Below are 25,918 nucleotides of genomic sequence, written 5' to 3'. Positions count from 1 at the left end.
GCCTATGTATCCATTCAATATGACGGGTTTTCGATGGACCAATCAGGAGCTGCATGGCCACCGAACAACCACGCGGCAGTACACCAGCGCCACCGCAACGATGCGGTTCATGGTCGTGTCATGGCTGGTCAGCGTATGGATCAGTAAAGCCGATGCTTCGTTAGATGCGCGGTGGCCGTCAACGTCTCGGCCGTCTGTGTTGTCCGCGAATGATGTGTCGTCTTGTGCGTCGACGTTGGCGTTGTCCAAACTCAATGACAACTACTGCGACTGCTTGGATGGCTCGGACGACGAATGGCTAACGGGGGCCTGTGGTGTGGGTTATTTCACGTGCGCTTGGTCTGGCCTCCAACTGCCGTCATCTTTCGTGTTGGACGGAGTATGCGATTGCTGCGATGGCTCGGACGAGGGTCCAACCAACACGTGTAGAAACAGGTGTGAATCCGTAGCCGCGCAGACCAACGCGCGACTACATGACGTCCTACAGAACGCTCTCGAAGGTCTCAAGGTGAAAGATGCGTACATTGATAATGTCGGAGCCACGTCGCAACTCGACTCGTGGCGAGCGTCGCTAGCGCAAGCAGTTGAACACTGGGAGGGTGCTGCCGAAGCAGCGGAAGACCAGCTTGACGCTTTGACCCACCGGTACCAAATCAACCCGAGTTTGACGCCGACGGACCAAGATCGCCGCCTGTATCACCAGCTGTACGCTCAAATGCAGCATGCCAAATCCCAGTGGTCTAAGGTTTCAACGCTGGCGTCCACGTCGTTCGGTGACCACGATGAATTTGCGTCGTTGATGGGACATTGCTTTGAATATGAAGTGAACGAGAAGGAGCTCAAAGGCGGCACGTCCAACACGATTGCGAGAACGTACTTGATGGTGTTTTGCCCCTTTGTAAACGTCACACAAACAGAGCCTGGATACCATGGATGGCGCCTTGCGCAGGTACACTCCACCACCCCATTTAGAGTTGACCGGCTTTTTGGTCTCGTAGAAGCAAGCGCAGGTTGGGGATAAGTACGTGGTCGAGGACGATGGGACCGACCAAGAAGTCCAACCGCCAATTCTACTTGGCCTCTGGGGCGAATGGGCCGCAAGAAACCCTCACGACAACCATGCCATCCTAGTCCCAGCACCATTGTATGTGGAAGGAGTGCCGCATGCCGCAGAGACTCGGGTAGCGTCTGCGCTGCGCCCGCCAAACCAATTGTACGGCCGCGGCGATCTCTGTGGCGGCCGAGATGACCCGAACCGACGGTATCGCCGAGTCACAGTCGAGATGCATTGCGACTCGTACAACCACGTCGCTTACATGGAAGAGCGAGCATGGTGCGACTACGTCCTCGGTTTTAGCACGCCCGCGGCATGCACAAAAGAGTACGTCGCCCATCTTCAGAGCGCCACAGATCGAAATGACGTTACCACAATGCATGACGAACTATAAGCTCAACCCTCGTTGACCAAGCCGTGGATCTTTATGCCATGAAATCCAAGTCGATGAACGCAGAGCCAACCTACTATTGCCGTTGCATGCCGCGAATGCAGTCATCCCGCCGAACCAGTTGGAACGGCCTCGTTGAAAATTGGGCTCTTTTCTTGATGACGTGGTTGGTGTTCAGCCAACGCAACGGATGCATATCGGTCTCCGTGCTGTAGTCGGCGCCAACGCACGGCTTTTCAACGACATCCATCGATTCTGTTCGCAAGCGTGCCCGCATATTCCGTTGTGCTCTTGTCTCGAACACATTCCTTCGCTTGTCGGACGCGCGCTGAGGTATTGGCGCGGGATGGTCGAGCTGCTCGAGGAAATATGGTCTCGGGCATTCTCTCGCATCGTCGCCCTTAAAATTGGTGTAGCATGTTTTGCACATCACACATAGTCCATCGCACCCAAACATACGAGGAAAGCAACAACGCGAGGTGAGCGTACTGCAGAGGTTATAGCGGGTGCCGAGCGCTGGCGCAACTTGCACCACAACGTGGCAGAGTCTCTGCACCTGGCGATCGGCCAACACACTCGAGCTACAAGAGAGCATGCAAGATGATGTGCAATATCTCTTCTGTCTCCATTCTCCTGGAGTTGCATGGGTTCTCTTCCAGGTCGCACTCCGCCACGTGCAGCCGGCCGCGCCCAGCCACCTCACGTCTCCCCTCGCTCGATACGTGCGTACGGTGTACATGATGGTGGAGATCGGCCGTGAGCCAATGGCATCGCAGGAAACAAAATCTATCACATTTGATTGGCTGAAATCTAGCCTGAAACGGCAGCGTAACAGCCGTTGACGAACTCGGTAGTTGGGCAGTCGTTGCGAGGCGGTGGTTCGAAGCACAACCATGATGGCGACGGCACCGACGATCCCCGCGACCAACGTGAAGAAGTGTACGCCTGGACAGCGAAACAAGCCCCCGTGTCTTGCTTTGCAGCCATCGCTGGTCCAGGTACGCTCCCACCATTCATTTCCCGGGAGTTATGTTGCCCACGGAACTCGATCGTTGTAGGACAACTTGCCATGCGAAGTCATTCCAAAGCTCTGGGTCGGCTCCGTCCACGCCGCATTCAATTTTGAAGCGATCAAAGAACGAAAAATCACCCACGTCCTCAACGTGTCGGGCACCATCGCCACATATCCACACGTACGTCACGATGCTATCGACCTCGACAGATTTTACGGTTCCTAACGTCGTTAGGAATTCACATACTTGACTGTGGACCTCCGCGACAAAGACTACACAAACCTGCTCAGCTGCATCCCCATTGCGACCGTCTTCCTCGAGTCAGGCATGCAGCAAGGCGGCATTCTCGTCCACTGGTACGATCTCTACCACCGTTGAGCGTTTATGTACAACGATATATGGTAGCGCCGGTGGTCGGTCTCGATCTCCTGCGATTGTAATCGCATACCTCATGTCTGCGCTCGGGCACTCGTTTGACGATGCAATCAGCAAAGTCCGCATCGCACGACCGGTTGTCCAGCTCAACTCTGGTACGATTTATTCCAGCTCCAAACCTTGACTCTGCAGTGCCGTCGTAGGGTTTGAGGACCAGCTTCGGTGTTTTGAAAAGGCCAAGCGAGACGTTTACGCAGCCCATCAATTGCTGCTCCAAACCAAGATCGTCCGGGCGCGTTTGCGACGCAGCCAGCTGCTGGATGTTGACTATATTCCCACTCCAAAGTCATCGACACACGCGTCAAAAAAAGCTTCGTCGGACGTCCGCATGCTCCTTGGCACACTTCCTCGCGGGTTTTACCTATCACGACCATCTTCACCGAAAGACCAACAATTCATTCCGCCCCTCCGAACGATGGGGACCCAGTACGGCTGTGCAGCGTGCGGAACGTTGCTGTATTGTGCCGCAAACGTTCTACGACACAACGACACGACCGACGCCGCGCTTTGGACCGTCGCTATCGACAGAAAACGAGCTATCTCATGTCCAGAGACACCTCGTGGCCGACATGGGGCGCCATTGCCAGTTGGCCGGCCATTCGCCGACAACGAATTTGACGAAGACGACGACGAAACATTGCAGCAGGAAATGCTACGAAGCACCATCGCGACGCGCGAACAATCGGCCAAGCAAGCGCAGCACGCAGTGGTTACTCCATGCGACGACGACCTGGATGCGACTTTAGGCGCCGCAATTCACGACGTCGAGTTGCGTTCTGGCACCGACGGGAATACTTTGAAGAGTGTGCCGGCCGGAAAAGACAATGCTGTAGCTGCACAAGTACGCGACAGTCAACCACAGACCCAACGTAGCGAAGGACACATCGTAACGTCGTCGAATTCGTCGCGGCCAACGATCAAACAAAGCAAAAAGAATTGGCGGTCGTGGGCGTCGCTGCGGCCTTCCTTTGGGTTTCGTAAAGCGCAATCCGAGCCGACCGGCCCCGCATCCGATGAACTCCAAACATGGCGGCAACAAATGAAAGCGCTCGAGAAACATGGATCGCGGCACCAAATGTACGTTGCGTCCAACGGCATGCCAAACGTGAAAATCACGGGCTGGTTCGTAGACGCCGAGTGTCAGCTGCGATGTCCGAAGACGAGAAGCAATTCGCCGCCGTCGACGGCACGAGCAAGTGCCACATCGTATTCCTTGAGCCGCTGGCGTGGTTCGGGTCTGTTCAGCCGGAGGACGGCAACTTGGTCTGCTCGAACAGTGCCTGCCGCGCGACCGTAGGTCATTACACCTGGTCAGACGCCGACACGAAGCAGTACGTTTTCGTTGTGCATGGTAGCGATGGGGGATTGATGCGTGTTTTTCGTGCAGTCAATGCGCGTGCGGTGGTCAAGTGTGTCCTGGCTTTGCTGTACACAAGTCAGCCGTGAAGATGCTTCCAGGCCCATCGCGGTTGCCACCGCCGTTGGCCAGCCGCGAGAAAGATCTCACTTAGGCAGTCTCGATAATGGCATGCCAAACACGACCATCCTGCTAGAATTAGCATGCCACCCGATCTGGCTTGGAACCACGAGCGCTCAGTGCTCGTACGATCGAAGTAAGGTACAGATGTACAAACATCATCGGCATGCTTAAGAAACATGTCCACGGCGCGCGGGTCGACAGCGCCGCTTAAGCTATCCGTTACAACACAGATTGAAACTGCAGTCGCAATGGCGCAGCGCGAAGGCACGGCGCCAATTGCTGGCCACGGCATCCAAATTCGCACGACCGTGCTGAAAAAGGCGGGGAATACGCCCATCAGCTTACGGCGCCTCAACGGGGACCTGGACACTTCGCAGCCTCAAGCACCATTGTCGTCGCGACGACCGCTTGCATCCAAGAGCTCCCCGATTCGACTTGGCCCGGAAACTACGAGTTCACCGCCAGTCGCCATCTTGGAGCCTATCGAGCGACGGCCAAAGACAAGTGGTGGACCTGGCGACTTGCGGCGGTCATCCACGTCACTGTCGACAGCGCTAACACCGACACGACAATTATCGCATCTCCATGGACCAGACCAAGTTCAGCACAACCATCGCTGCTACGGATGTGGCGGGACCCCGGAAATGTGTCTGTCGTGCTTCTCCGAATGCAAGAAGAACGACATGACGAAATACAAGCAGAGTCTTGCAAAGGGAGTCGAATGGTTGTTTGCAAAAGCCACGACCCGCGCATTCCACCATGTCTCCACGACCATGACTCGCATGATCTTTGGGTACGACCATGTTTAGAAATCTCCATGGGGTTGTCTGCACTTGATCGATTTGTTTCCGCTTTGTAGGGTGTGGACGTTTTACGTGCAGCACAAACGACACCACCGCGCGTACGTGCTGAGGTTCCAAGCCCGCGTGCGGCTCAAGCGGCAATTCCTTGGATGGCGCATGCTCATGCTGGAGCGTCGGACGTATGGCGCAATGCTCTACGCCGCCGACAAGCAGGTCGGTCGAGTTTTTCCAGCCCGCGATGTGCAACTCATAGTCGTGGTAGACTCGCGTCGAAGCGCTAGAGATCGAAACAGATTCGCTTCATGGAACGGTGACAGAGTTGACCAAACACAGTCATGTTCAGTCCCAGCTCGACCATGAAAAGCTCGCCAAGTTGCACGCCAGCGTCGAGGCGGAGAAGCAACGAGTGGCGGAGAAGAACAAGGAGCTGGCCGCCGTCAAGATGCAGCTGGCAGCCGCAGAAGCGACAATTGACGTGAGTTGTCCGCGGTGGCCGTCTGCACACGCATGTCGTTTCGCTCTTGGCGTAGGAACTGCAAACGCGAGCGAAAGCGTCCGAAGCGCTCGCGCCCCTCGAAGCCGAGTTGTTCGACTACAAAAAGGCGTGTTTTCAAATGGCCAACGAGATGCTGTCCCAAATGGAGGTGCGCCACGATCGGCCCAGGTTGGAACGCTCAAAAACGGGGTTGTGTTTTGCTTCAGCGGCAACTGGAGGACTTGAGTCTGTTTGAAGGTCGGCAGTACCTGTGTGATGTTTTGAGTGGAGACGTTGTCAACTCGCTCGACCTTGCCGAGCATCCGCTGTTGTACGACCCGACGGCGAATTTCGTCAAGGACAAGCCGTTGAAACCAGCAGCGCCAGCGTCCCCGAAAAAAAGCAAAGGCGATCTCCCACCGACGCCAACGTCCGTTGCCACAATCGACCGCGCGGATCGCATTCTCATGCAATGGGTACACGAATTGTCTCCTGTCACCCTGACAGGTCGCATCCGACGCAGGCAAACGCTGTTGTGCGCAAATCGTCGGTAGACTGGATCAAGCCAAGTCGAATCAACAATTGCAACACAAACCTTCAAGTACGTTGTCACGGCGACTGGAAAATGCCCATGGTCGCGCGTCCACGGGCGTCGGCATGGAATGGTTTTAAAGTCCGATTAGGACGGCAAGTCGTACACGGTCCTGACCCTCACGCTGCACGAAGCCATGTGCAACAGTACGTCTGGCGATCGTGTCAGCACCACCATGGAAACGTGATGGCGCGCCTAGTGAAGTCGAGGAAAAAAGACTTTTCATTGAATCCCCTGCAACGCGAGAATGGCATGGCGTTGACAGAGCACGACGCAGAGCGCTATGTGGTAACGATCGTCTCGATTCGGTCGTACTTGCAATGCGTCCAGGCCTTGATGACGCATGAAGTGGACGATCAGCGACGAATCGAGTACATGATGAATACGATCGGGCACGCGATGTGGCTGCCGTCCGACGTACTGACGTCGCGTCGTCTGGCCTTCAACGTTGACGGTTGTGTGCGACTAGTTTGTCCAAGCCGAGGACATTCTGGCGGGCGACACGGACTTCAACTTGGTCCTTCTCGGCTACCTCTTTTGCACGTCGTCGCCAATCTTGGATAGCGTCCACAATCAGCACATGGCCGACACTTCCCGCGACCTCACGTTTGAGCGGTACGTGCCATCGATTGCCCCAAACATCGTGGCCTCACCCATCGGGCAGAGCGAAATGGCGAGAGCTCAAAGATGCGGCAGAGGCACCTGCCAAGGACCAAACCGTGTCCAAGAAAATCAAGCTCGCGTTGGCTCACTTGTTGGAACTCAAAAAGAAACTCGACACGGACACGCGAAAGGCCCACGACGGCCATGTGTTGTGGTGGAAAAGCGCGCGCATCGTGCTTCGGAAATGCTTTCTCACGCTGTCGCTCATGGCCCATGGCAAGTCGGGCTTCATGTGCTCGGCCGACAAGAGCGCCGAGAACGAAGGGTTCCTCGTCGTGCCGCGGGAAAAACTCAAAGGAGTCGTCTTTGCCACGGAAGATGCCAAGTGGTACGTGCCTCCACCAACAGCGTCGGCACCAACAGCTTGTGCGCAACCGGTGGCGTGCTCACAGCGACATGCGTTGGCTGTCTCCAGGGAGCTCGACATGCTGCAAGGATACCTGAACAGCGTCTTCAACGACCTGGCGCGAATCTATCGCGGGTACATTGTCCACCTTTCCTGTTGGACCATGGCTTGGCTTATTCGACGAGGGAAGGTATGCTTCGCGGTCGACCAACACGGACGACGATGTAGCAGTCATGAGTCAAGGCGACCTCCTGGCTCTGTTAACGGTGCGGCGCGACGGGCATAGCGAGTCGCGATGAAGTGCTTTGCCGTAGGAATGCAATGTTCCCGATGCCAACTTTTCGCTTGCTGACATGGCTGACATCCTCACGGAAGTCACACAGAGCGTACGTGCGATGCACGTGGGGGGGGGCAATTTCTTGGGCAGTGTCTAGGTGCCGCTCTCGACGTGATCTCATGCCGAGTGTGCCGGTAGAAATCAGCGGCAGAGAACGGTGTCGTCGACGTCAACCGAGCGTTGCTGCCTGTGGAATTCATCGAAGCGCTCATTCGTGTGGCGCGGAAACGATATAGCGGCATGTGAGTGGCAACTCCATGGCGCGTCCGTCGGACCGTCGCCAACCAAGTCTGTAGAACCAAAAAGACCGCTCTGTCCGAGTCGTTTTGCCTCCTCGTCGACAACCAGATCCTTCCGTTTGCGTACCAAAGCGATGCCGACAAGTTTCGCAAGCAGGTGCGTTGTGTCGTCGGCAGCACCGCGGCGCTCCACACCGACGCCACGTCTAGATGGAAAGCCCAGGCATCCGCGCGTTGATGATCAAGTACTTGGACGATCTCAAAACGCTCTTTGGCAAGGTTTGCGCACACAACGCACGTCGTCCACACCGCATGGACCGACAACGGACACTCTTGCATTGACGTCGGCGTTTACGTAGTACTCGTCCGTCGAAGCTAACGGGGGCGGTGCCAAGAAAGCACGCAAGCAGCATCGGATGACAGGCCATGCACTGGTCAAGTTTGTGTCGGACAAAAGTGTACGTGTTGTCGACGGGACTGGTTGCATCTCATGGGGCGATGCAGATCGAAGACATGGGGTTTACGAATGACCGGGTGATGCAAGTTGTTGGCCACGTCTGTCAAGGGCGAACGCTGTCCAAGACTGAGCTCATGCAGAGAGACGTGTCGTTTGAAGCGTTCCAAGAAGCGATGGTCGCGATGGCATGCCACAAGTTTCCAGACCCGTACCTGTCGGTCGAGAACCGATTTGAGAAGTTTGCCAACTTGTACATCGTTACGATGCGCCCAGAGGTGTACTCTGCAGGATAAAAACACGTCCATGGTACCGTCGGCACGATCTAGTCGATGGACAAGGCCCTCGGACGTGTGTCTCGGCAAGTACAAACGCAGCATCTTGCGTCGAAAGCATAGGGTAACGACATGGCGGTGAAAGGCGCATGGAGCAATGGGTATGGTTTGGTGGAAGGGGCATTTTAGATCGAGGGCGTCCCCTGGTGCCTAAACGAGTGCGGTGGTGTCGTGGGTTCCAAGCAATCGTTTTGATCGGTGCGTGCATGCCAGGGACAGGGCGCGTTGTTTGTTTCACGAACATTGCCTAGACGACGATTACAACTTTGACTAGAATGCGCATTGTAAAATACGTCGTCATCGCGTCGTCATGGACATTCATGAGCAACCATTGCACCCACCGCAATCTGCACAGTCCACGTAGAGCCGATATCCGTGTATGCTAGACCAACTCAAATGGAGACATGCGGCCGCGTTTGCTGGAAGTTATGCCAAATATCACGAGTTTACAACGCTGTCGTCGTCCACCGTTGCTTCGTCGGGTGTCCCGGGAGTAACCTGAGCCACCAAGACAAATGCAGCTCTTGATACATTCTCCTATGTAGCCGCATCTGTCAGCGAACGAAAGGTCCAAGGGCAAGTGGCGCTCGGCGACTTGATGACTTCTACATCGCCCGGCCTACGAGTCGACGATTCGGACTGGCTGGAGTATTCACAGTGTTCGGGTATCAAATTGCGCCTGAATTCAGGATGACTGACGTATTGCCCGCGGCGTCGTGGCCAAGATATGTCGAGAGAAGGCTGCAGCAGTCTGCCAGTCGTTCGTTGCAACGATGCGCATGAAAACGATCGACAAACGGCATGAACTCGTGTCAAGCAACGAAGCCCGCGGCAACTCGACACCATGGCGTACTCAACGCACATTATTGACGGTCCATGAGGAGGCCTCTGATTTCGAGAAAGCGCATGCCACACAGCAAATCCCAACAAGGCGGCAGCTTGGTCTTCGTGCTCTGTGTTCATGCGGCTCGCCAGGTCTCCTTATCCGGAAGCTCCGGATACCGGTTGCCGTGCACCATGGAATGGCATTTTGGAGTGGGGCCATCATGTTCCGCCAGCCACAATCCGGGAATTGGGCGGACGCTTGCGACGAAGACGACGAACGCGTCCCACTGCACCAGCCGCCGAGCGCGCCTCAGTCAATCGATGAACATTACTCGTCCAAGGTGGACCAACAGCCGGCATCTCGGTCTGCAACCACGACGAAAGCGCCAGCTGCGTCCAACTACTGGCAAACTCGCGCGCAGCAGCAACAAGCGGTCCAACCTGCCCCTTCGTCGCATGCTAACAACTCTAGTTTCCGCCGAGGAGACGACGGTGGTCAGTCGTACGATCGTCGCGACTTCCGTCGAGAGTACAACGATCGTGGTCGGGATGACCGTGGAGGGTTCAACGATCGCCGCCGCGACTTTGACGACCGAAGTGGTGGCAATCGCGGATATGACGATTCGAGTCGCTTTGGACGACAAGGTAGCGGTAGTGCTTCGGGACGGGCTTACGACCGATACGACAGCACGTCTTCATATGGGAGTCGCGGCGGTGGGTACGGCCGCGACGCATTTGAGAGTCATCGACCAGCACCGTCCGGTCGATGGGGACAACCTGCCAACGTCCCACGACACGAAGGTTTCGTCACACATGTCCGCGAAGACGGCGGGTTTGGATTTCTGCATTGTCTCGAGCTCAAGCAAGACGTGTTCTTTCACGAAAGCGAAGTGCCGGCGCGAGCTTCGACGGACGAGGAAGGGTCGTCCGATGCAGCACACGTTGCGCATGTGCAGGTATATATGCATTGTCTCGTCTCGATTGTCGTGGTGCGATGTCATGTACACAACACTGGCCGTAGGTAGGCGACGAATTGTCGTTCGAAGTGACGGTGAACCCCCGCAACGGCAAAGAAAGCGCCACGCGCATCCAGCGATTGCCAAAAGGGACGATTGTTCTGGAAGACGTGGCGGACGAAGTCACCCATGGCGTCGTCACAAAGAGTCTGCCACCTAAACACAAGCAGTCGCACCATTTTCAACACAGCTCGACGCGGCAGGCTGCGGACGCGACGGGAACGATTGATGTGCTGGTGCCTCTCGCATCGACCACCGACGACGCAGCCGTTGCCGCGCCCACTCCGCTGCGCAAACCCATTGTTCGATTCAATGCAGAGAGTTTCCCCGTGCGTGTACCTCTCACGCTCGAACGGCAGAATTCATGCGAATGCTTGTGTTGGATCATAGGCGTTATCCCATCCTCCTCGTGTTGGCGACGACGTGCAATTTCGCATTGCGATTCATCGCCAAACGGGCTTGAAGCGAGCTGTCGATTTGACGGTCACGTTGAGCGCGGCGGCAAAGCGAGATGCGGCCATCGAAGCGGCGCTGACGTCGCTGGAGCGCGAGACCGGTGTCGTTACATCGATCAAGGGCCACACCGGCACGATCATGTGCTTGCGTCGACCTCAAGATGCTACATTCGCGATATCGAAAGAAGACAAGGGCGTGATCGCCGAAGGAGACAGTGTATCGTTCTTTATCGTGCCCGACGATTTGCTAGGGTCCGATGCGGACCGAGACTCGAGTCTTGGGAATGCCGGCAACGGACTCAAGTCGTCTGGACGTCGGCTCCTCACGGCCATTCGATTGGAAAAAACGGACGTTCCTGTTGTGTTCGAGGCGATTGTGGCCACCAATGTCGAAGGCACGATGGTCGTGCCGCCCAAGGACCTCAGTCGCACCCACGGCTACCACCACGACAGCAAGCAACGCGGAAATAGCAGCAGCGTCGGTCAAATTCAACCGATTGTGGCCGAACCAGCCACGGCCGACTCGAACGCAGTGCCGTCGATCCAGGTACTGCGAGACGCCTCCCTCGCATCCCGGACGGGGACTGACTGCCGCCATGGCAGGTCCAATGGTCCGAAGTCTCATATCCAGCCAAGGCCGGCGACATTGTCACGTTTGACGTGATGGAAGACTTTCGACGCGGAACAAAGTTTGCTGTCCAAGTCAAGTGGCGCGAGTTGCACCCCGACGGCCGTGAAGTCGGCATTGTGTCGTCACTCAAGGACGACTTTGGTTTCATCAAGTACGTTTCCATCGTCGGCATGGCGTCGTCGGTTTTGAACCGGACGCACGTTCAGTGGACCTCTTTCCACCGTCTACGCCATCTCGTCACGAATGGCTCTGTGATGTATAGATGTGTGGACCGCCACGGCGACGCGTACTTTCGCGTGGCCGACGTTGTCCCGGCAGGGGCTTCGTCGCATTTGGCCCTGCGCCAAGGCGTCGAAGTGTCGTTTGATGTGGTCCCGAACCACAAGCAAGGCGGCGGCAAACCCGACGGCATTCGCGCCGCTCGCGTCCAAGTGCTGCCCAAGCACACCATTGTGTGGGAAGTCGTGGTACACCCGGAAACGAAGGGAATCGTGACTGCCGTTCCGGTCTCGTCGTCGTCGTCCTACCACCGCAAAACGGATGGACAGCACAGCGCGACGAACCATGGCTCGAACGCGGACGGCCGCATTTCGTTCACGACAGCGACGTGTCCGTTGGACCCGTTTCCAGCCCTTCGACGGGAACTTCAAACGTTGTTTGATGTTGAGCAAGCGCCGGACGTCGTCGAGTTGGTCCTCAAGCAGCTCACGCCGTCGCAGCGAAGTGCGGTCACGTTGTATGCAAAGCTGGTCGGCCTTGTCACGCCCGACGACGCCAAGAGTGGACGTGATATCAAAGTTGTCCTTCCCGCCCACTCCAACCGTCCAAACTGGACGGCAGCGGTCGAAGCGCACGACGCGGAGGCCGAGTTTTCATCCGAGAGTGTGCAAGATGTGCGCTACGAACCGCACGTGGGCGACGAGGTCACGTGCAGTATTGTGCGGACAAAGCGCGGACAGCACTTGGTGGCCAAGACGATTGTGGCCATCAAGACAAGTTTGAAAGCGGCGTTGAGTGGCGAAGGATGGGTCACGTTGGTCAAGTCGGAAGGGTACGGCTTCATCGAATCGACCGACGGCGACAGCGTTTTTTTCCATGTCACGGACATTGCCGACAAGGGCAGCAAGCTCCGCGAAGGCGACGAGGTCCAGTTTGCCGTGAAGCATGGTGCCGACCGCAAGAAGAAGGCTGTGAATATTGTCAAAGTCCCCCCGGGAACCCTTCCGCCCAAGGAAGTGCGGACTGTCGAAGTTGTCGTTGTCCGAGCGAGCCATCGCCAGAAAGCGTCTGGCAATTCGCACAAGAAACAAACGCCGCAGTCGACGGCCGGAAAACTCAAAATTCGCGCAATGCATGCCGACGGGACTGCAGTCGACGAGAAAGACGATCTTGACGATCTCGACATGGCGCGCCATGGCTGGATGTACCATGTTGAAGACCAAGTGGACCCTGCGGTGGTCCTTCGACCAGGGGACGTGGTAACGTGCCAAGTCGTGGGCAAAAGCAAACAAGCCACGCAAGTGGCATTGGTTTCCTCTGTGGCCAAGAAGGGCGTCGTCGAACTCGTCAATGTCAACGGCGGGACTATTGTCGTGATTGCCGACGATGCAGACAGCGGCAATGCAGAAGAGCGCGTGACGTACCTGAACAAGAGCTTGCTCTGGCATGGTGGTCACCACGGGGCGTTGGGCATGGGCGACAAGGTCGAGTTTGCGATCGCACAGCCGCACGGGGACAAGCCAGCCATGGCGACGTACATCGTGCGACTCGAGGTATGTCATGGAATTCAAACCAACCGCATGGAGTAATCTCGTTGCAGGGCGTGGACCGAAAAGGGGCCGGCGTGAATTCATCCTTGCGACGTGTTCTCAAGGAAAACGGAGGCTCCGCGGCCACCTCCCATCGAATGGCGAAAGGACCCGACGGCACGAAAGGATTTTCCGCGGGTTGGCAGGCCGACGTCGGGACTGCCTAGAGATATTTCGGCGCATCGTCGCCCTTTCAACCACATTCACGCGTGCAAAGGTCGTTGCAACTTTGGCACGGGTGTTCGATCATCCTGGAGGTTTTTTTTCTCTAACCCCAACGGCGGTGCATTTTTGAATTCAACGTCTGTGTGCACATTGCGCCTGGCCAAGCGTTGGGACGGATCCAGCTGCCCAGAGTACACGGATTGGCATGGATATATATCGTTGGCTTTCGTTCGTGACACGGCACTCCACGAGAGGCCGGCACATGCCGGACAGTGCCATGCAGCGCGCGATGGCAGCTCCATCACGTACTGTTGTGCGCTGCAGAGAATGCCACATGGTCCTCCTTCCACGTGGCAATTGTCAAAAATTCGGTGCTAGTCATGCATACGTTGTTGTGACGCCAACGTAGGGATCGCTGCCACGAAACTGCTTAACTCCTTCGGCGAGCTCACGTCAAGGCCTCTTCAGGTCGGCACTGCATCATCACCGCCGAATGTTGGCATTGCCATCGATACCAGCGCGGTCGTTGTCGCTCTTGTCCGCAGTGTCCGCTGGACGTTGGGACGTCGTGATGGCCGCTGTGAAGACCCGACTTGGCCATGACATCGATGAGTATGGCATGAGTTTGCTCCACTACATATGCATGCATCCAGACGTGTACCTGTCGACGTGGTTCGCATGTACTTGGAGATGGTGCCACGGGCCATCGAGATTTTGCATCGTGGCAAGGCATTCGTTCATCTACGGCCATGCTCAGCTCAAGTGGTGGCGACGTTGGCGGCGGCGGGGTATCCGCACTGCGCGGTCCACCATCCGGTCACGTTGCCGGCAAGATGGAAGGAGAAACCAGTTTGCGGCCTTTGTCGCACCTCTTTCTCTTTCATGAATCGGCGCCATCATTGCCGGCGATGTGGCGAAAGCGTTTGCGCACACCAAGCACAAAGGCCGTGTGGTTGGTGGGAGTGCCCATGACGTGGCTCGAATATGCGACCGATGTTACGCCGCACAGGACCACAACAACCAGTCCAACCTCATCTAGGTCGGACGCCCAGAATTGCATCTCCAACACACTCCGCCCCTGCTACGACCATTTACAAACTCCACGCCATGACCAAGTTGTGTAACAGGCCTTTATCTTCGTTCGACGTGCCACCGCGACGTCTTTTGAATGGGTTGCTTGCACAGATTTTGGCACGATGCCATGTCTGTGGGGTCGAGCGCGTCCAGTTTCGACAAAAACGTAAGTTCTCGTGCCATGCTGTCCGTCAGTCGGTCGTACATGCTGTCGGCGGCAGCCAAGTGAGTCCGGCGCACGACTGTGTGTGGCTGTAAGAGCGCCTCGGCGGCCTTGGCATCCATCGATGGGTCAATGGGAACGCCGCAGCGGCCCACGTACTCGCACAACACACTCGACAACGCTTCTTGTTTCACAAGCGATGTCCGATGGGCCGATGCTTGTGCTTGCGCATTCGTTAGTTGTGCCTTCCACTTGGCTGCTTCCGCTTCGTACTGACCCGTCAATGCGCAAGTCGATGTCGAATTCGCTTCCAATCGTGCTTTTGCTTCGTCCAGACACGTGGTGAGCGAATGGATCTTGGCCGACGCGACCTTGAGCTGCCACGTGAGAGACTCAATTTGATGACCAGCTGCATCCACTGGATTGCGATCGCGGTTGAAAGGCAGGGGCTCGTCGTCACTTGTCTGGATCGAGATGTCGGCCGTAGCTGGCTTCGGGACAGGTCGCATGGCGTCTCGAAGTTTCTTGCGATAGAATGCCAAGTCTGTTCGATTCTTCATCACTTTGGCCGTCACTTTGCGCAGCAACTGCACGAGAAACACGTTTTGTTTGGTCAGGCGCTCGATCTCGGCATCTTTCTCGTCAACGTTCGAGTCGACGAAGTGCAACATGGCGGCGTCGACGCCGGCGGACGTTGGTGTGGCGGGGTGGCCGTCGCCGTCAGAAATCCCAGAATCTTCGCCGTACGACTCCACCCAGCCGTGAACGACAACGGTGGCGGCGGAAGGAGGTAGAATCGGATCTTGTGCTGTCGTGGCCTTCACGCCATCGCCTTGCATTGTCCACAGGCTGGACAACTCAGTCGGAGGGTAGTCGTACAGGATGGCAGATGCCCCATCTTCCTCCTCAACCTCGACCATGCTTCGACGCGTGTCCTTCGTCTCTAGCGTGAGCACAGCATCGGCAAGCGGAGGCACAATGGAATTGATCTGCGTGGGGTGTGTGGATGACGTCGAGGAAGGCACGTCTACGGGGTTGACGACTCGGGTCCAGAACCCTGCAGGTAGTACGGTGCGGCGAGGGTACACTGCAGCTCGTTGCTATCGTCAAGTCAGCGAGCTCGACGTTGCAACTCGCGCATACCTTGTCATCGTGGTGTTGGTTGAGTTGCTTGGCACTTGCGAGATGATGATTTGGGTTGGCATCGGTGGACGGCCCTGGCTGGCACACAATCGTGGCCACGTCGTCGATAAAGGACGACGCAGACGGGTCGGCCATGGCGCCAACGTGACAAGATTGGAATTCTCGAGTCACTCGATGGCGCTACAATGGCAGTGTCACGGTGGCCCTTTACGAGTAGAGGAGCGGTCAGTCCGTTGAGCCTCTCCAACGCTCCGTTCGACGCCCGTCGATATGGCACGGACGGTGGCAAAACCCACGACTCGAAACCGCATGACGCCATCTTGGCCATGCTATCCAAGAATAAACTTGCACGTGGGTCAGGCCAACTGGTCTTCTGTCGTCCTCGCCATCGCTCTCTCACACGCACCGCTCGCAACTTTTCTGCCACGCGACCTGCAGGAAAATCTGATGTGTTGGCACGGCATGGGAGCCACACTCCAGTCACGTATGCTCTGCCCCCTCGTCATGTCCTCGAACTGTGCGCATCATCATGGCGCAGTCACTTGTGCGGCGTGAAGTGATTGCAGTCGACACACCATCACGTCCACATCATCTCGTCCGTTCCGCTTCCCCTTGGAACGATCCAATTCTGCCTGCGCAACTCCTCCACCGATGGCAAACGACGGATGAACGGTAAAGCATGCCCCGAGAGGTGTTTCATGCCACGATGAACTTGTCGCGGTGTGATACATACGACGGTGGTCGTGATTTGGTTATGGGTGGGTGGGCGCGGGCAAGTTGGACGCGGCACAAAACACATCAAACAACACGTCGCGGCAGTCGTCGGGGTGCGCTTCGAGCACATGCTCCAACGTGTGGAGCACGTGGTGTTTTCGCTGTCTCGATACTGTCGTTTGAATCGGCGTCGTCAGCGTTTCTAAATCCGTCGACGAAAAGAACGTCAGCCCCAGGGCTTGCAATCGTTCGTCGGACAGCGGTGGCACTGCCGGTGTGTTGGTAGTGACGTGCAATATCTTGTGCGCGACGTCGAACACACAAGCACGAAGTCCATCCAACAGGCGATGCGTTTCACTCGTGCCAATGTCCGACTGGGGGCCAACCGCGGCCGACGCAGTGGATGCTTCTATGGAAAAAATACCGTTGGATTCCTGGACGATGGGAATCACCACGTACCAAGCTTTAGAACGTGAAGCTTGGCCTGCAGGCGATGGACTTGTTGTTGGTGTTCAAGCCGTTGCGCCTCGTGGGCCATTCCTTTTGCCTTGAGGGTATCGACAAGGAGCTGCTTCTGAAGCAACCGTCGCTTCAAGTCTTTGATTATGGTACTGCTGGCATCATCACCGACCGGCGATGCGGTCGTGCTGTTGGTGGACGTGGCTGTAGCTTGGGGGCTGGTGGAGTACTCGTGAAGCATCTTGTCCTTGAGTTTGACTGCATGGAGCAATGTAGCGCATCGACTACGCAAGTGGCACTGGTCTGTTTTGAGCAGGGCGATCTCGCCTTGAAGGTGTTGAGCAAGTTGCTGCCATCGAGTCGTGTCCTACGAGACCACAGGGCTGCATCAAACCAGTCTCTGTCAAAGTCGTGTCGGAGTACAGGTGGCTGGTGCAATCGAGGAGTCTGCGCGGGAACTGCGTGGCTGCTGGCCACGGGTTTCGTTTTCTTTTCTTCGGCCAACGCACGCTTTGCTGCGTCCAGGCTTCGCTTCAAATGTCCAATCAGTTCTTGCTTTCGCCGTACACTGTTCTTGAGTCGGCTCGACTCTTCTCGAAGGCGATGGATCATGTGGTCCATTTCTCCACGATCTCGAAGTGTTGAGCGCAACTCGCCTTGAACATGCTCGAGCGTTTGGTTCGCCGCCCCGATGTCCGCCTGCAACAACGACGCCTTCTTTTGCCACGTTAGGAGGGCTGCACGGGCAGCGGTTGCCTCGGCATCGCTCGCAGCTTTGGCTTGTCGAACGGCATTCAGCATGTCCTACCATGTCGTTCACATCGCAGCCGTTCGACGGGGCATCTCATGGATGGAGACGGCAAAAGCTAGAGAGGCCGACGCTTTCGAATGAAAATCCTACCTCATACGAACACTTTTCAAGCTGCAACAATTGCACCTCATGCTCCCACTTCTTCGCTTGCAAATACCACGCACACATGTGCTCTGGCGCGGCATCTCGGTGCAACGAGATCTCGTTCGCATCCTCCTCAGCCGACAGGCAGTGGGGACTCGATGGTAATCTAGGGGATAGTTGGGAGCACAACAGCGTGCTTCGTGACACGTTGGCGACCGACGTGTGTTCGCCTGTTGTCTTGACGACCGAGGTCGTTGAGTGGACTTCGGTCCATAGATCGGTCAGGATTTTGATCCAGTCGTCGACAGTCGATGGCATTGAAGCAGTCGTGGATGTGGCTGGTTGAATGGCTCGAGCGGCGCACAGGAGCGCAAACGACGCTTTGGATTCCAACACGGCCTGGACGTTGTCTTGGGCAGCGACGACCGCTGCAAACTCGCCGAGTTGCCGTTCGAGCCGGTCAATGTGGTCCCGGCATTGCCGGCTGGTATCCTTTTCGAGCTCCATCTCACGGATCAATGCCTGGTGTCGTACTTGGAGGTCGTCCAGCTCACGTAATACTTCTGCATGCTGCATTAAAGTGCACGACGTAATCGGTGACGTATCGCTCGAAGTCGATCTGTGAGCCTGGGGCGTTGATCCGTTGGGATTGCCGTGGTCGCCGACGAGCCCTCCTTGATCATCATGATGAGGCAGACACTGGACCAATACGGCATTCTCCGTGGCAATCGCATTCGCTTGCTCGAGGTCGTATGTCGACGTAGAGACGGACATGACGTATCGTGGCGATGTTGCCTGGCTGGCGCTTTCAGCCGCCTCCATGACAAGCGCAGCGTGATGAATGAGCTCTTGTTTTTCGTGTTCAAGTTGGTCGACTTTGGCTTGCCACGTTGCTGTTTGGGTCGCGTGGTCGTTGGCTTGGAGGGCAAGGTCTTTCTGATGCTGGATGTCGATATCGTTCAATGTTTCAGAAGTACGTTGCAGCGATTGAAGCAACGTCATGGCTTCTGTCTCGGAAGCCCGCAGTTTTTGTCGGCTGTCGGCCACTTCGTCCTACAATGTACAAGGTCTCAATCAGCGGGGGATCGCAAAAGTGTTCAGAGATAATGAATGAACCTGCAGAGTTTGGATCCGGACTTCATATGCGCGGATGCGAGTGACGTGGTCTGCCTGTGATTGCTGCCATTGCAACGTCAACGCGTCGAGCTGGCGACGGAGCAACGTCGCGTTGTCGGGAAGGCGCTGGATGCCGTTCGACGTACTAGCAGTAGAGCTGCTGACGCCAGGAGCCGCCATGGATTCCACATGATGGAAAGCAGAATTGGTGAGTCCGAAAACTTCAGCTTCCTAGCAGAAGTCATTGCTCGCTTCGGTATCATGGCAGCCGAGATGGCTGATGCATTTCAGTGAGTCCTCACTTGCTTGGCATCGAGGCCTTTAGGGGTAGCTTCAAGGTCGTCTAGACGTGGCGTCGCTGACACGTTGTTCGATTGCGCCATGATCGAGCGTGGTTGCTGTGGATTCTGTTTGGATGTCAGCAAGAACTTCACGCGGAAGGTCGCGATACCTCAGTCGTGCATTGCTGCTTGAGGCACCGGTCATGACTTGGACTATAGGGCTGCGCTTGTGATTGAAGCATTTCGACGCGTGGATTCCGTTGCAAGTACTCATCGGCGTTGTGTGGTCTCCTTTCTTGTCCGGGTACCTCGTGCTTGGAGTGAGCACGGGATCGGACTGCCGAGAGTTCCTCATGGTTCGCAACCACGCATGTCGCGATGGTGTCGTCGTGCTTCATATCAGACACTTGTCTCTCCAATGCGCGGAGTTGGTCGTATAACGTTGTATGAAGCGCACTTGCATCGTCCGCCAATTCTGTACGTTCACATTGTTGTCTTGGAACAACGTCATTGTTCTTCGAGATGGCGTGCTCGAGGTCCCATAGCGCCTGCTCCAGCTGCTCCATAAGTACCATCTTTTCTTCATTCAGCTCTTCAATGATGGCATCCTTGCTCTGCAGCAACTCCAAGATCTTCTTGCTTGCCGCTTCGTCCACCATGCTGCGGCACCGGAATTCAAAATCTTGAGCGGAGCGTTTTCCGGATGACCTCATTTATCCGGATTCTACGCTAATTCTGGACGAGAGTTGCTATTGACAGATGAGCGGCGAGTCTCCCACGAACAAGGAGAAAGAACGGATTAGCAAGGCCACTCATGCTGCATGCACGCAAGTCCTGGCAATGCTGCTCGGCCACGAATCTCTCCAGAGCACGTTGCTGACATCGGCGGCTCGGACGGCCCTGCTGGACGGGACATACGCCAATATTGACTCGATCCAGAACGGCGACTTAAAAGCCAAGTTGACAAAGAAGACCATGGGTCTTGATGTAGTGCACAAGTTACTGGGAAGCAAGCCGTCGCGATGCCGATTTAAGACGTGCGAGCGTTTCTCCAAGGACGTGCGCCTTGTCTTCCAGAACATCATGCTGTACCAGTGTTACCTAAAGGACAACTCACCGTCGTTGTACGACGCCACGCTCTTCGAGACCGCCCAGCGACTTTTGCAGGTACCGGCCTTTAATCCTTCTTGGAGTGTTTTCCACATGCGACGATGGACTGCTTCTTCCGATATCACGACAGGGATCTTGACCGCGTCTTCTCACGGCCTTTCTGTCCCAGGGTTTCGAAATGATGTACGCTGGTGAACTTGCCCGCCATGTCGTGGCCTCGTCGACAATAGCGCCATCTCCCACAGGATCACCCGAGCCGTCTCCTCCTCAGTCGTCGTTACTGTCTGCGTCGTCCTTCAAACCACCGTCGTCAGCAGCGGCATCGAAACCGTCGCAAAGTTCATCCACGCCATCGACGCTGTCGTTGTCCGAGGAATGCACGACCAAATGCCACACGATCGTACAGCGCATCATGAAGTACAAGGAGCACGGGGTGTCGTTGGCCGCGCCATTCTTCAACCCGGTCGATCTTGGCATGTACGTCGACTACAAAGTCAAGATTCCACATCGCATGCATCTCTACGGCGTCCAACAAAAGCTGTCGACCGGCGCGTACCCGACTGTCGCGGCGTTTGCGTACGACATGCGGCTCATCTTTGCCAACTGTCTCGTGTACAACTCGGAGGTGCTTCTAAGTGCCAAGATCCGAGAGCATGCCGTCAAGTTGATGCACCTTCTCGAGCAACAGCTCGATCAATTCGACCAGACGGATGCGACGTGGACGGGGCTTCCCCATGCCGATCGATGGAAATGCCACCAAGTGATTCACGACGTGCTGGCCCATCGCAGTCACGGCGGTGTCGAGACCGCCCAGTGGTTTAAGCACCCCATCGTGGTACGTTCCAGTATATCTGACGTTTGGCACTCTTTTCGATGCTGTCTTGGACGCAAAGATTCGTCGACCGGCGCTGCACCCATGTTCTCGATATGTAGACATATTTCGCTTCGCCGGACCAAGCTCCATTCAATTATTTTAAAGTGATCAAGCGCCCCATGGACGTTGGGACTGTGACGGTACGTCAAATCGACGAAAATTACGCTTGCAAATTTGAACGGGTCAACGTGGAATTGCAACATTTTCCTGGCATTTCTGCCTGTCTTGCGCGAAGGTTTGAACGACTGTGTATGTGTACCGTGTGCATTCCAAGCCTTTACGTTATGCGTTCGGAAAGCGCGTGCGGCGCCTCCGCGTGGAGTGATATCTGTCCATGGTTTTGGCTAGAGTGTCTTGGGTTTTGCTCGATTTGCACGCACGTGTCGTTGGTTTCGAACTGGATCGGGCACATTTTTCAACTCTACGTGTAGTCGCGACTGCATTTGGGCGAATACCGCGATGTGGCGTCGTTTTTTGGCGACCTCCGCCTTGTTTTTGACAATTGCATCAAGTACTGGAAGACCAGTGCCGACGGTCAAGTGTACTGCGACGCAGCCAAGACGTTGTTGGCGACGATGGAATCAAGTGCAAAGACTGTGTTTGGTTCGGTCGTTGTGGCTAGCTTGTTTGATTCCAAGAGCAGCAACGGCTCAAAAAGCCACCACTCGTCTGGGTCGTCAGCCACGACAATGTCGTCCAATCATGAGGTACAACAAGACCTGAGAATCTGCTCAAGTCAACTTGTGCGCAATTTTCGCATGTGGTGTGACAACGCTGATGTCAACAGCCTTGTGTGTTTATACGTGCGCTGCATTCGTAGAAAAAAGCGGCGCCGTCCGCTCCAGCCGCGTCCTTTCTGTCCCCCAAAGAGTCCAAGTCCTCGTCGTCCAAGAAGAGCTCGTCGTCGTCGTCGGACCCGGCGAAATCGTCGGGCTCGTCTGCGTCCCGCCGGGAGTTCGCCGACAAGGACAAGTGCCTCAAGATTCTCGACATACTTCGCCAACACCGGATGCGCGGCGTTATGGGCAACGACATCGAGACGGCGTATCCGTTTCTGCATGCGGTCGACATCACGCGATATCCCGACTACGTTAAAATCGTCCCAGAACCGATGGACTTCAACAAAATCGACGTACGTCCCTGGGGATCTGAATTTGGTAGTGCCATTCCCTGTTCATATTTACACTTGTTCTGGTCATGTGCTGGCTGCAAATTGTTGAGCAGACCAGTCGTACCTAACGTGTGCCGATGCATCCTTCTCTGCTTGTCGCTGCTTGAATCCGTTGACCAAACCTGCGTTGAGGGCCAAAGTCTGGAGGTTTCAGCGTATGCCGTTGTACGCTCATGTGCTGTTCTGTTGTAGCGAAAACTCAAGAGTAATCGGTACACGAGCATGTCGGAGTTTTCCGCCGACGTCCACTTGATTTTTTCCAACTGCCTCAAGTACAACTCGGACCCGGTCGAAGGTGCGGACATACGGACGATGGCGACGACTCTGCGCGACTGCTTTGTCAAGTTATATCAAGACATGGTACGTCCGTCGCGTCTTCACGGGCTGCATTTTGATGGGAACGACTGCGTGACAGGAAAACGGCCGCGAAATACAACAGCACACTCACGTCGCCCCCACCGCAACCCCAGGTTCAACGTCTTCCTCGTCGTCGTCCAAGAAGAACCGATTGTCTTCTGGTATGTTTCACTTGCAGCGTCAGGGCGACGATTGAGTCTTGCGTTGGATGAGCGGTTGGGACCATCTACTGATTTCCACCGTGGAATGCTGCTGCGCTGTGTAATGAAGAACGTTGCAAGTTGCCCAAACGATTGTCCAGTCGTCCATGTCGACGACGAATGACTGCGTTTCGTGTTGCGTTTTTTACATATGTGCTTGAAATTTCAGCTGGACTCGAGTTGTTAATTGACATGTCATCGATACGTCGTGTGCTGAAGGCCACCACGACGGTGCAGACGACGACAAGAAGCGGAAGAAGGACAAGAAGGAGAAGAAGAAGAAAAAGGACAAGAAAAAAGACAAAAAAGACAAGAAGCACCACCATTCGTCGTCGCACAAAACCGACGTTGTCGACAACGCAGTTGTCGTGGAGCCTGCAGTCGCCAATACTAAGCCTTCGCCACCGCCGCCACCTCCCGCCCCTGTCATTGATCTCACGGGCTCTAAATCGAGCGCAAGTCCAACTAGAGGGTCCCAGCCAGCGGCTGCAACCACGCCCGGTGTAACACCAGCGACGTCGTCGTCGTCGAAACCGTCCAAGGCGTCGAAAGTCAAGCTCGACTTGTCGCCGTGGGAAGCGTCGTGCGAACGACTCGTCTCTCGCATGCTCAAACTCGAGTACGTGACTGCCATGCACTTCGACGCGCCGTTGGTGGAGAAGCTGCCCGATTTGGCCAAGATTTACAAGAGCATTATTTCCGAACCCATGGACTTGGGAACGTTGAGGCAGATGCTGATCAACCATGCTATCCCGGACACAACCGAGTTCGTCCGGCTCGGGCGTTTGATTTTTGAAAATGCCAAGACATTCAACGCCGGGCCAGATCCTGCGTCCGCCCGCGTGCGCGAGACAGCCGATCACTTGCGGTACAATGAACGAAAAACGTCGTGGACTAACGCGACGTCGATTGCGTGGTTCCAGGTGGCTTTTTGATTCGCTCAGCGTCGAAATGAATATCATGCCCGACTCGGATACCCTGCGCAAGCAGTGGCGCAACGAACGGTTCTCGGCCGTCCAGACGCTCAAGTTTACCGAGAGCAAACCAAACAAAGAATGTGTCAAAGTTCTGCGCGCGCTCTTGAGCCAGAAGCAAATCAAAGACAGGTGGCCGTTCATGGAGCCGGCCGGCGTCCTCTTCAAGGACCTCCCTCCGACCTATTACGACATTGTCAAGCAGCCCATGGATCTGAAAACGGTGCGCTGCGTGGTCACATTGAAATAGTGCTGTTGTTGCTGGTGTGGGCAATTTGGTCATATGGATGTGCCTTGAGGAGTATCGAGTTGGTCGTCATGGACGTTTGAGCTTGTGTGGTGTACTGTGGAGGTGCCATGCTTGGGTCGCGGCGGTTTGTGAGATTTGTATACCCATGACAACAGCGATTGCTTCCCGTTCAGAAATGCTCATTTCGAGCGTCGTGGCTGGTGGCTCCGTGCATGGTGCCGGGATTTATGTGCATTCGTGATCGTGCACAGGAGTACAAGCTGACGCAGAGCTTTTGTTTGGCATGAATCGGAAGATTTTGTCATAGATGGGTCTTCCTGCGAGTGGGCTGTGGTGGCAGCCAAAGATATAATGCTTGTGAATTGATGTTGGGACGTCCCCTACGTAGCCATTATTCGCGTGTTGAAAGCCCAAGCCCCTCGTGTAACTTTTCCGTTTGCATTGTAGGTTGGAGAGAAGCTCAACTCGCTCATGTACAAGTCGTACGGCGAGTTTATTGGCGACATTCGGCTGACGTTTGAAAACGCGATGCTGTACAATCAGCTGGACAAGGGTAAGGACGAATGGACTGTGTACGGTGCCGCCAAGCGTCTGTATGACTTGACTACCGAGCTGTGGGGCGACGTCACGATCGACGTCGTTGAGCGCGTGCGGCGCATGGTGATGGAGCACAAGGAAGCCCGTGTCGAATCGGAGAAGAATCGGGCCGTCGAGAAGGCCAAGGCAGTCGTGGACGACGCGGTGCGGAAAAAGGAGTACGAAGCCATGTTGGCCCAGCAAAAGAAGGACGAGGCCGAGGCAGAAGCTCGTGAAAAGGCCGAGCAGGCGGCGGCACGGGAGAAAGCAGCCAAGGAGGCGCGGAACCTCCAGCTAGACAAAATGTCAAAACAAGAGCGGAAGCTTGAAGATCGACGTCGAAAGAAGGAAGATGAACTGGCCATGGCGGAGCGCCGCCAACGCACGGCGACGGTCGCAACCGAGGAGGCTGTCCGAGAGGCCGAATTGCGCAGCCGCTTGCGCGCCAAGGCGAGGCAGATTCAGTTACAGAACGACCTGGCCAAGGAAAAGCTGCTGAAAAAAGGCATCGAGACCAAGGCAGCCAAAGTGGGCATGCATCCCGTTCATCCGATGGACAAACAGCGCAAGCGCGGCGGGCCTTCGACCACATCAACGTCGTCGTTTTGGAAAGTCAAGCGACGGAAGCTCACCGTGTCAAGTGTATTTCACATGGATCCCGACGATGACGACACCGTTCACGGGGAATCTGCCGCCATGGCATGTTAATTCATAAAAAATGCCAGCAAAGCTTGTTCCTTCGCGCGCGCGAGTGTGTATGAGCCCAATTGTACACTCGTTCCTCGTTCCCGTGGCGCCGCGGCAACCCCGATATACATTCGTCCTTGGTGAGTTCATGAACCCACTCAAACACGAAGCTGCGACCCGTACGAAAGCTAGCATCGCATGGCTCACATCGTTGCCATTGCTCCCCCGCGCGATGCCCAAGGATCTCTCACTAATGAGCCATCCCATGTTGCGGCCATCCGTCCATTCTGTGACCTGACAAGATGCAACACACGACGGGGACAGCCAGGGGTCTTGCACGGTGGTAACATGAATGGT

At 55.8% G+C, this 25,918-nt stretch overlaps 7 protein-coding genes across 11 annotated transcripts; 5 read left to right on the top strand and 2 right to left on the bottom strand.

Annotated features, from left to right (window-relative positions):
• The first annotated feature begins 54 nt into the window (after window positions 1-54).
• H310_03826 (hypothetical protein) lies at window positions 55-1,608 on the top strand. The gene is made up of 2 exons (XM_008867851.1): window positions 55-949; window positions 999-1,608. Exons 1-2 carry the CDS (start codon window positions 101-103, stop codon window positions 1,446-1,448), a joined length of 1,299 nt encoding a protein of 432 aa, XP_008866073.1. The 5' UTR covers window positions 55-100; the 3' UTR covers window positions 1,449-1,608.
• Window positions 1,609-2,287: 679 nt separating this feature from the next.
• On the top strand, window positions 2,288-4,460 carry H310_03825 (hypothetical protein). The gene is made up of 7 exons (XM_008867850.1): window positions 2,288-2,443; window positions 2,504-2,638; window positions 2,693-2,814; window positions 2,864-2,988; window positions 3,037-3,970; window positions 4,024-4,224; window positions 4,281-4,460. Exons 1-7 carry the CDS (start codon window positions 2,339-2,341, stop codon window positions 4,402-4,404), a joined length of 1,746 nt encoding a protein of 581 aa, XP_008866072.1. The 5' UTR covers window positions 2,288-2,338; the 3' UTR covers window positions 4,405-4,460.
• A 144-nt stretch (window positions 4,461-4,604) lies between these two features.
• Window positions 4,605-8,658, top strand: H310_03824 (hypothetical protein). The gene is made up of 19 exons (XM_008867849.1): window positions 4,605-5,166; window positions 5,233-5,389; window positions 5,439-5,651; window positions 5,707-5,820; window positions 5,879-6,127; window positions 6,175-6,252; window positions 6,335-6,389; window positions 6,443-6,531; window positions 6,574-6,660; window positions 6,713-6,858; window positions 6,908-7,234; window positions 7,322-7,387; window positions 7,443-7,518; window positions 7,567-7,638; window positions 7,728-7,831; window positions 7,886-7,985; window positions 8,039-8,107; window positions 8,188-8,286; window positions 8,333-8,658. The coding sequence occupies exons 1-19, from the start codon at window positions 4,622-4,624 to the stop codon at window positions 8,576-8,578; spliced, it is 2,892 nt and encodes a 963-aa protein (XP_008866071.1). The 5' UTR covers window positions 4,605-4,621; the 3' UTR covers window positions 8,579-8,658.
• A 996-nt stretch (window positions 8,659-9,654) lies between these two features.
• On the top strand, window positions 9,655-13,748 carry H310_03823 (hypothetical protein). Its single transcript, XM_008867848.1, has 6 exons — window positions 9,655-10,398; window positions 10,464-10,787; window positions 10,849-11,460; window positions 11,517-11,695; window positions 11,807-13,316; window positions 13,364-13,748. The coding sequence occupies exons 1-6, from the start codon at window positions 9,664-9,666 to the stop codon at window positions 13,517-13,519; spliced, it is 3,516 nt and encodes a 1,171-aa protein (XP_008866070.1). The 5' UTR covers window positions 9,655-9,663; the 3' UTR covers window positions 13,520-13,748.
• A 696-nt stretch (window positions 13,749-14,444) lies between these two features.
• H310_03822 (hypothetical protein) lies at window positions 14,445-16,326 on the bottom strand. Its single transcript, XM_008867847.1, has 2 exons — window positions 15,898-16,326; window positions 14,445-15,854 (listed from the first exon to the last, which is right to left on the bottom strand). The coding sequence occupies exons 1-2, from the start codon at window positions 16,030-16,032 to the stop codon at window positions 14,649-14,651; spliced, it is 1,341 nt and encodes a 446-aa protein (XP_008866069.1). The 5' UTR covers window positions 16,033-16,326; the 3' UTR covers window positions 14,445-14,648.
• Window positions 16,242-20,029, bottom strand: H310_03821 (hypothetical protein). Of its 4 annotated transcripts, XM_008867846.1 has the most exons (7): window positions 19,533-20,029; window positions 19,384-19,488; window positions 19,082-19,312; window positions 17,972-19,018; window positions 17,494-17,874; window positions 17,071-17,437; window positions 16,242-17,020 (listed from the first exon to the last, which is right to left on the bottom strand). In XM_008867846.1, exons 1-7 carry the CDS (start codon window positions 20,019-20,021, stop codon window positions 16,650-16,652), a joined length of 2,991 nt encoding a protein of 996 aa, XP_008866068.1. In that variant the 5' UTR covers window positions 20,022-20,029; the 3' UTR covers window positions 16,242-16,649. The 4 variants fall into 4 exon arrangements, with proteins under 4 accessions (XP_008866068.1, XP_008866067.1, XP_008866065.1 ...); XM_008867845.1 differs by having other exon boundaries at window positions 17,071-17,874; XM_008867843.1 differs by having other exon boundaries at window positions 16,242-17,437.
• Window positions 20,030-20,108: 79 nt separating this feature from the next.
• H310_03820 lies at window positions 20,109-25,660 on the top strand. 2 transcript variants are annotated; one of them, XM_008867841.1, is made up of 10 exons: window positions 20,109-20,529; window positions 20,642-21,307; window positions 21,406-21,486; window positions 21,778-22,053; window positions 22,167-22,478; window positions 22,710-22,877; window positions 22,933-23,035; window positions 23,312-23,942; window positions 23,998-24,271; window positions 24,746-25,660. In XM_008867841.1, the coding sequence occupies exons 1-10, from the start codon at window positions 20,122-20,124 to the stop codon at window positions 25,580-25,582; spliced, it is 3,756 nt and encodes a 1,251-aa protein (XP_008866063.1). In that variant the 5' UTR covers window positions 20,109-20,121; the 3' UTR covers window positions 25,583-25,660. The 2 variants fall into 2 exon arrangements, with proteins under 2 accessions (XP_008866063.1, XP_008866064.1); XM_008867842.1 differs by having other exon boundaries at window positions 23,294-23,942.
• Window positions 25,661-25,918: the final 258 nt, after the last annotated feature.

Source organism: Aphanomyces invadans, assembly GCF_000520115.1.
Source record: "Aphanomyces invadans strain NJM9701 unplaced genomic scaffold supercont1.6, whole genome shotgun sequence".
Lineage (NCBI taxonomy): Eukaryota > Oomycota > Saprolegniomycetes > Saprolegniales > Verrucalvaceae > Aphanomyces > Aphanomyces invadans.
Note: the sequence above shows the minus strand (reverse complement) of the source record. Positions and strands in the feature narration are given on the sequence as shown.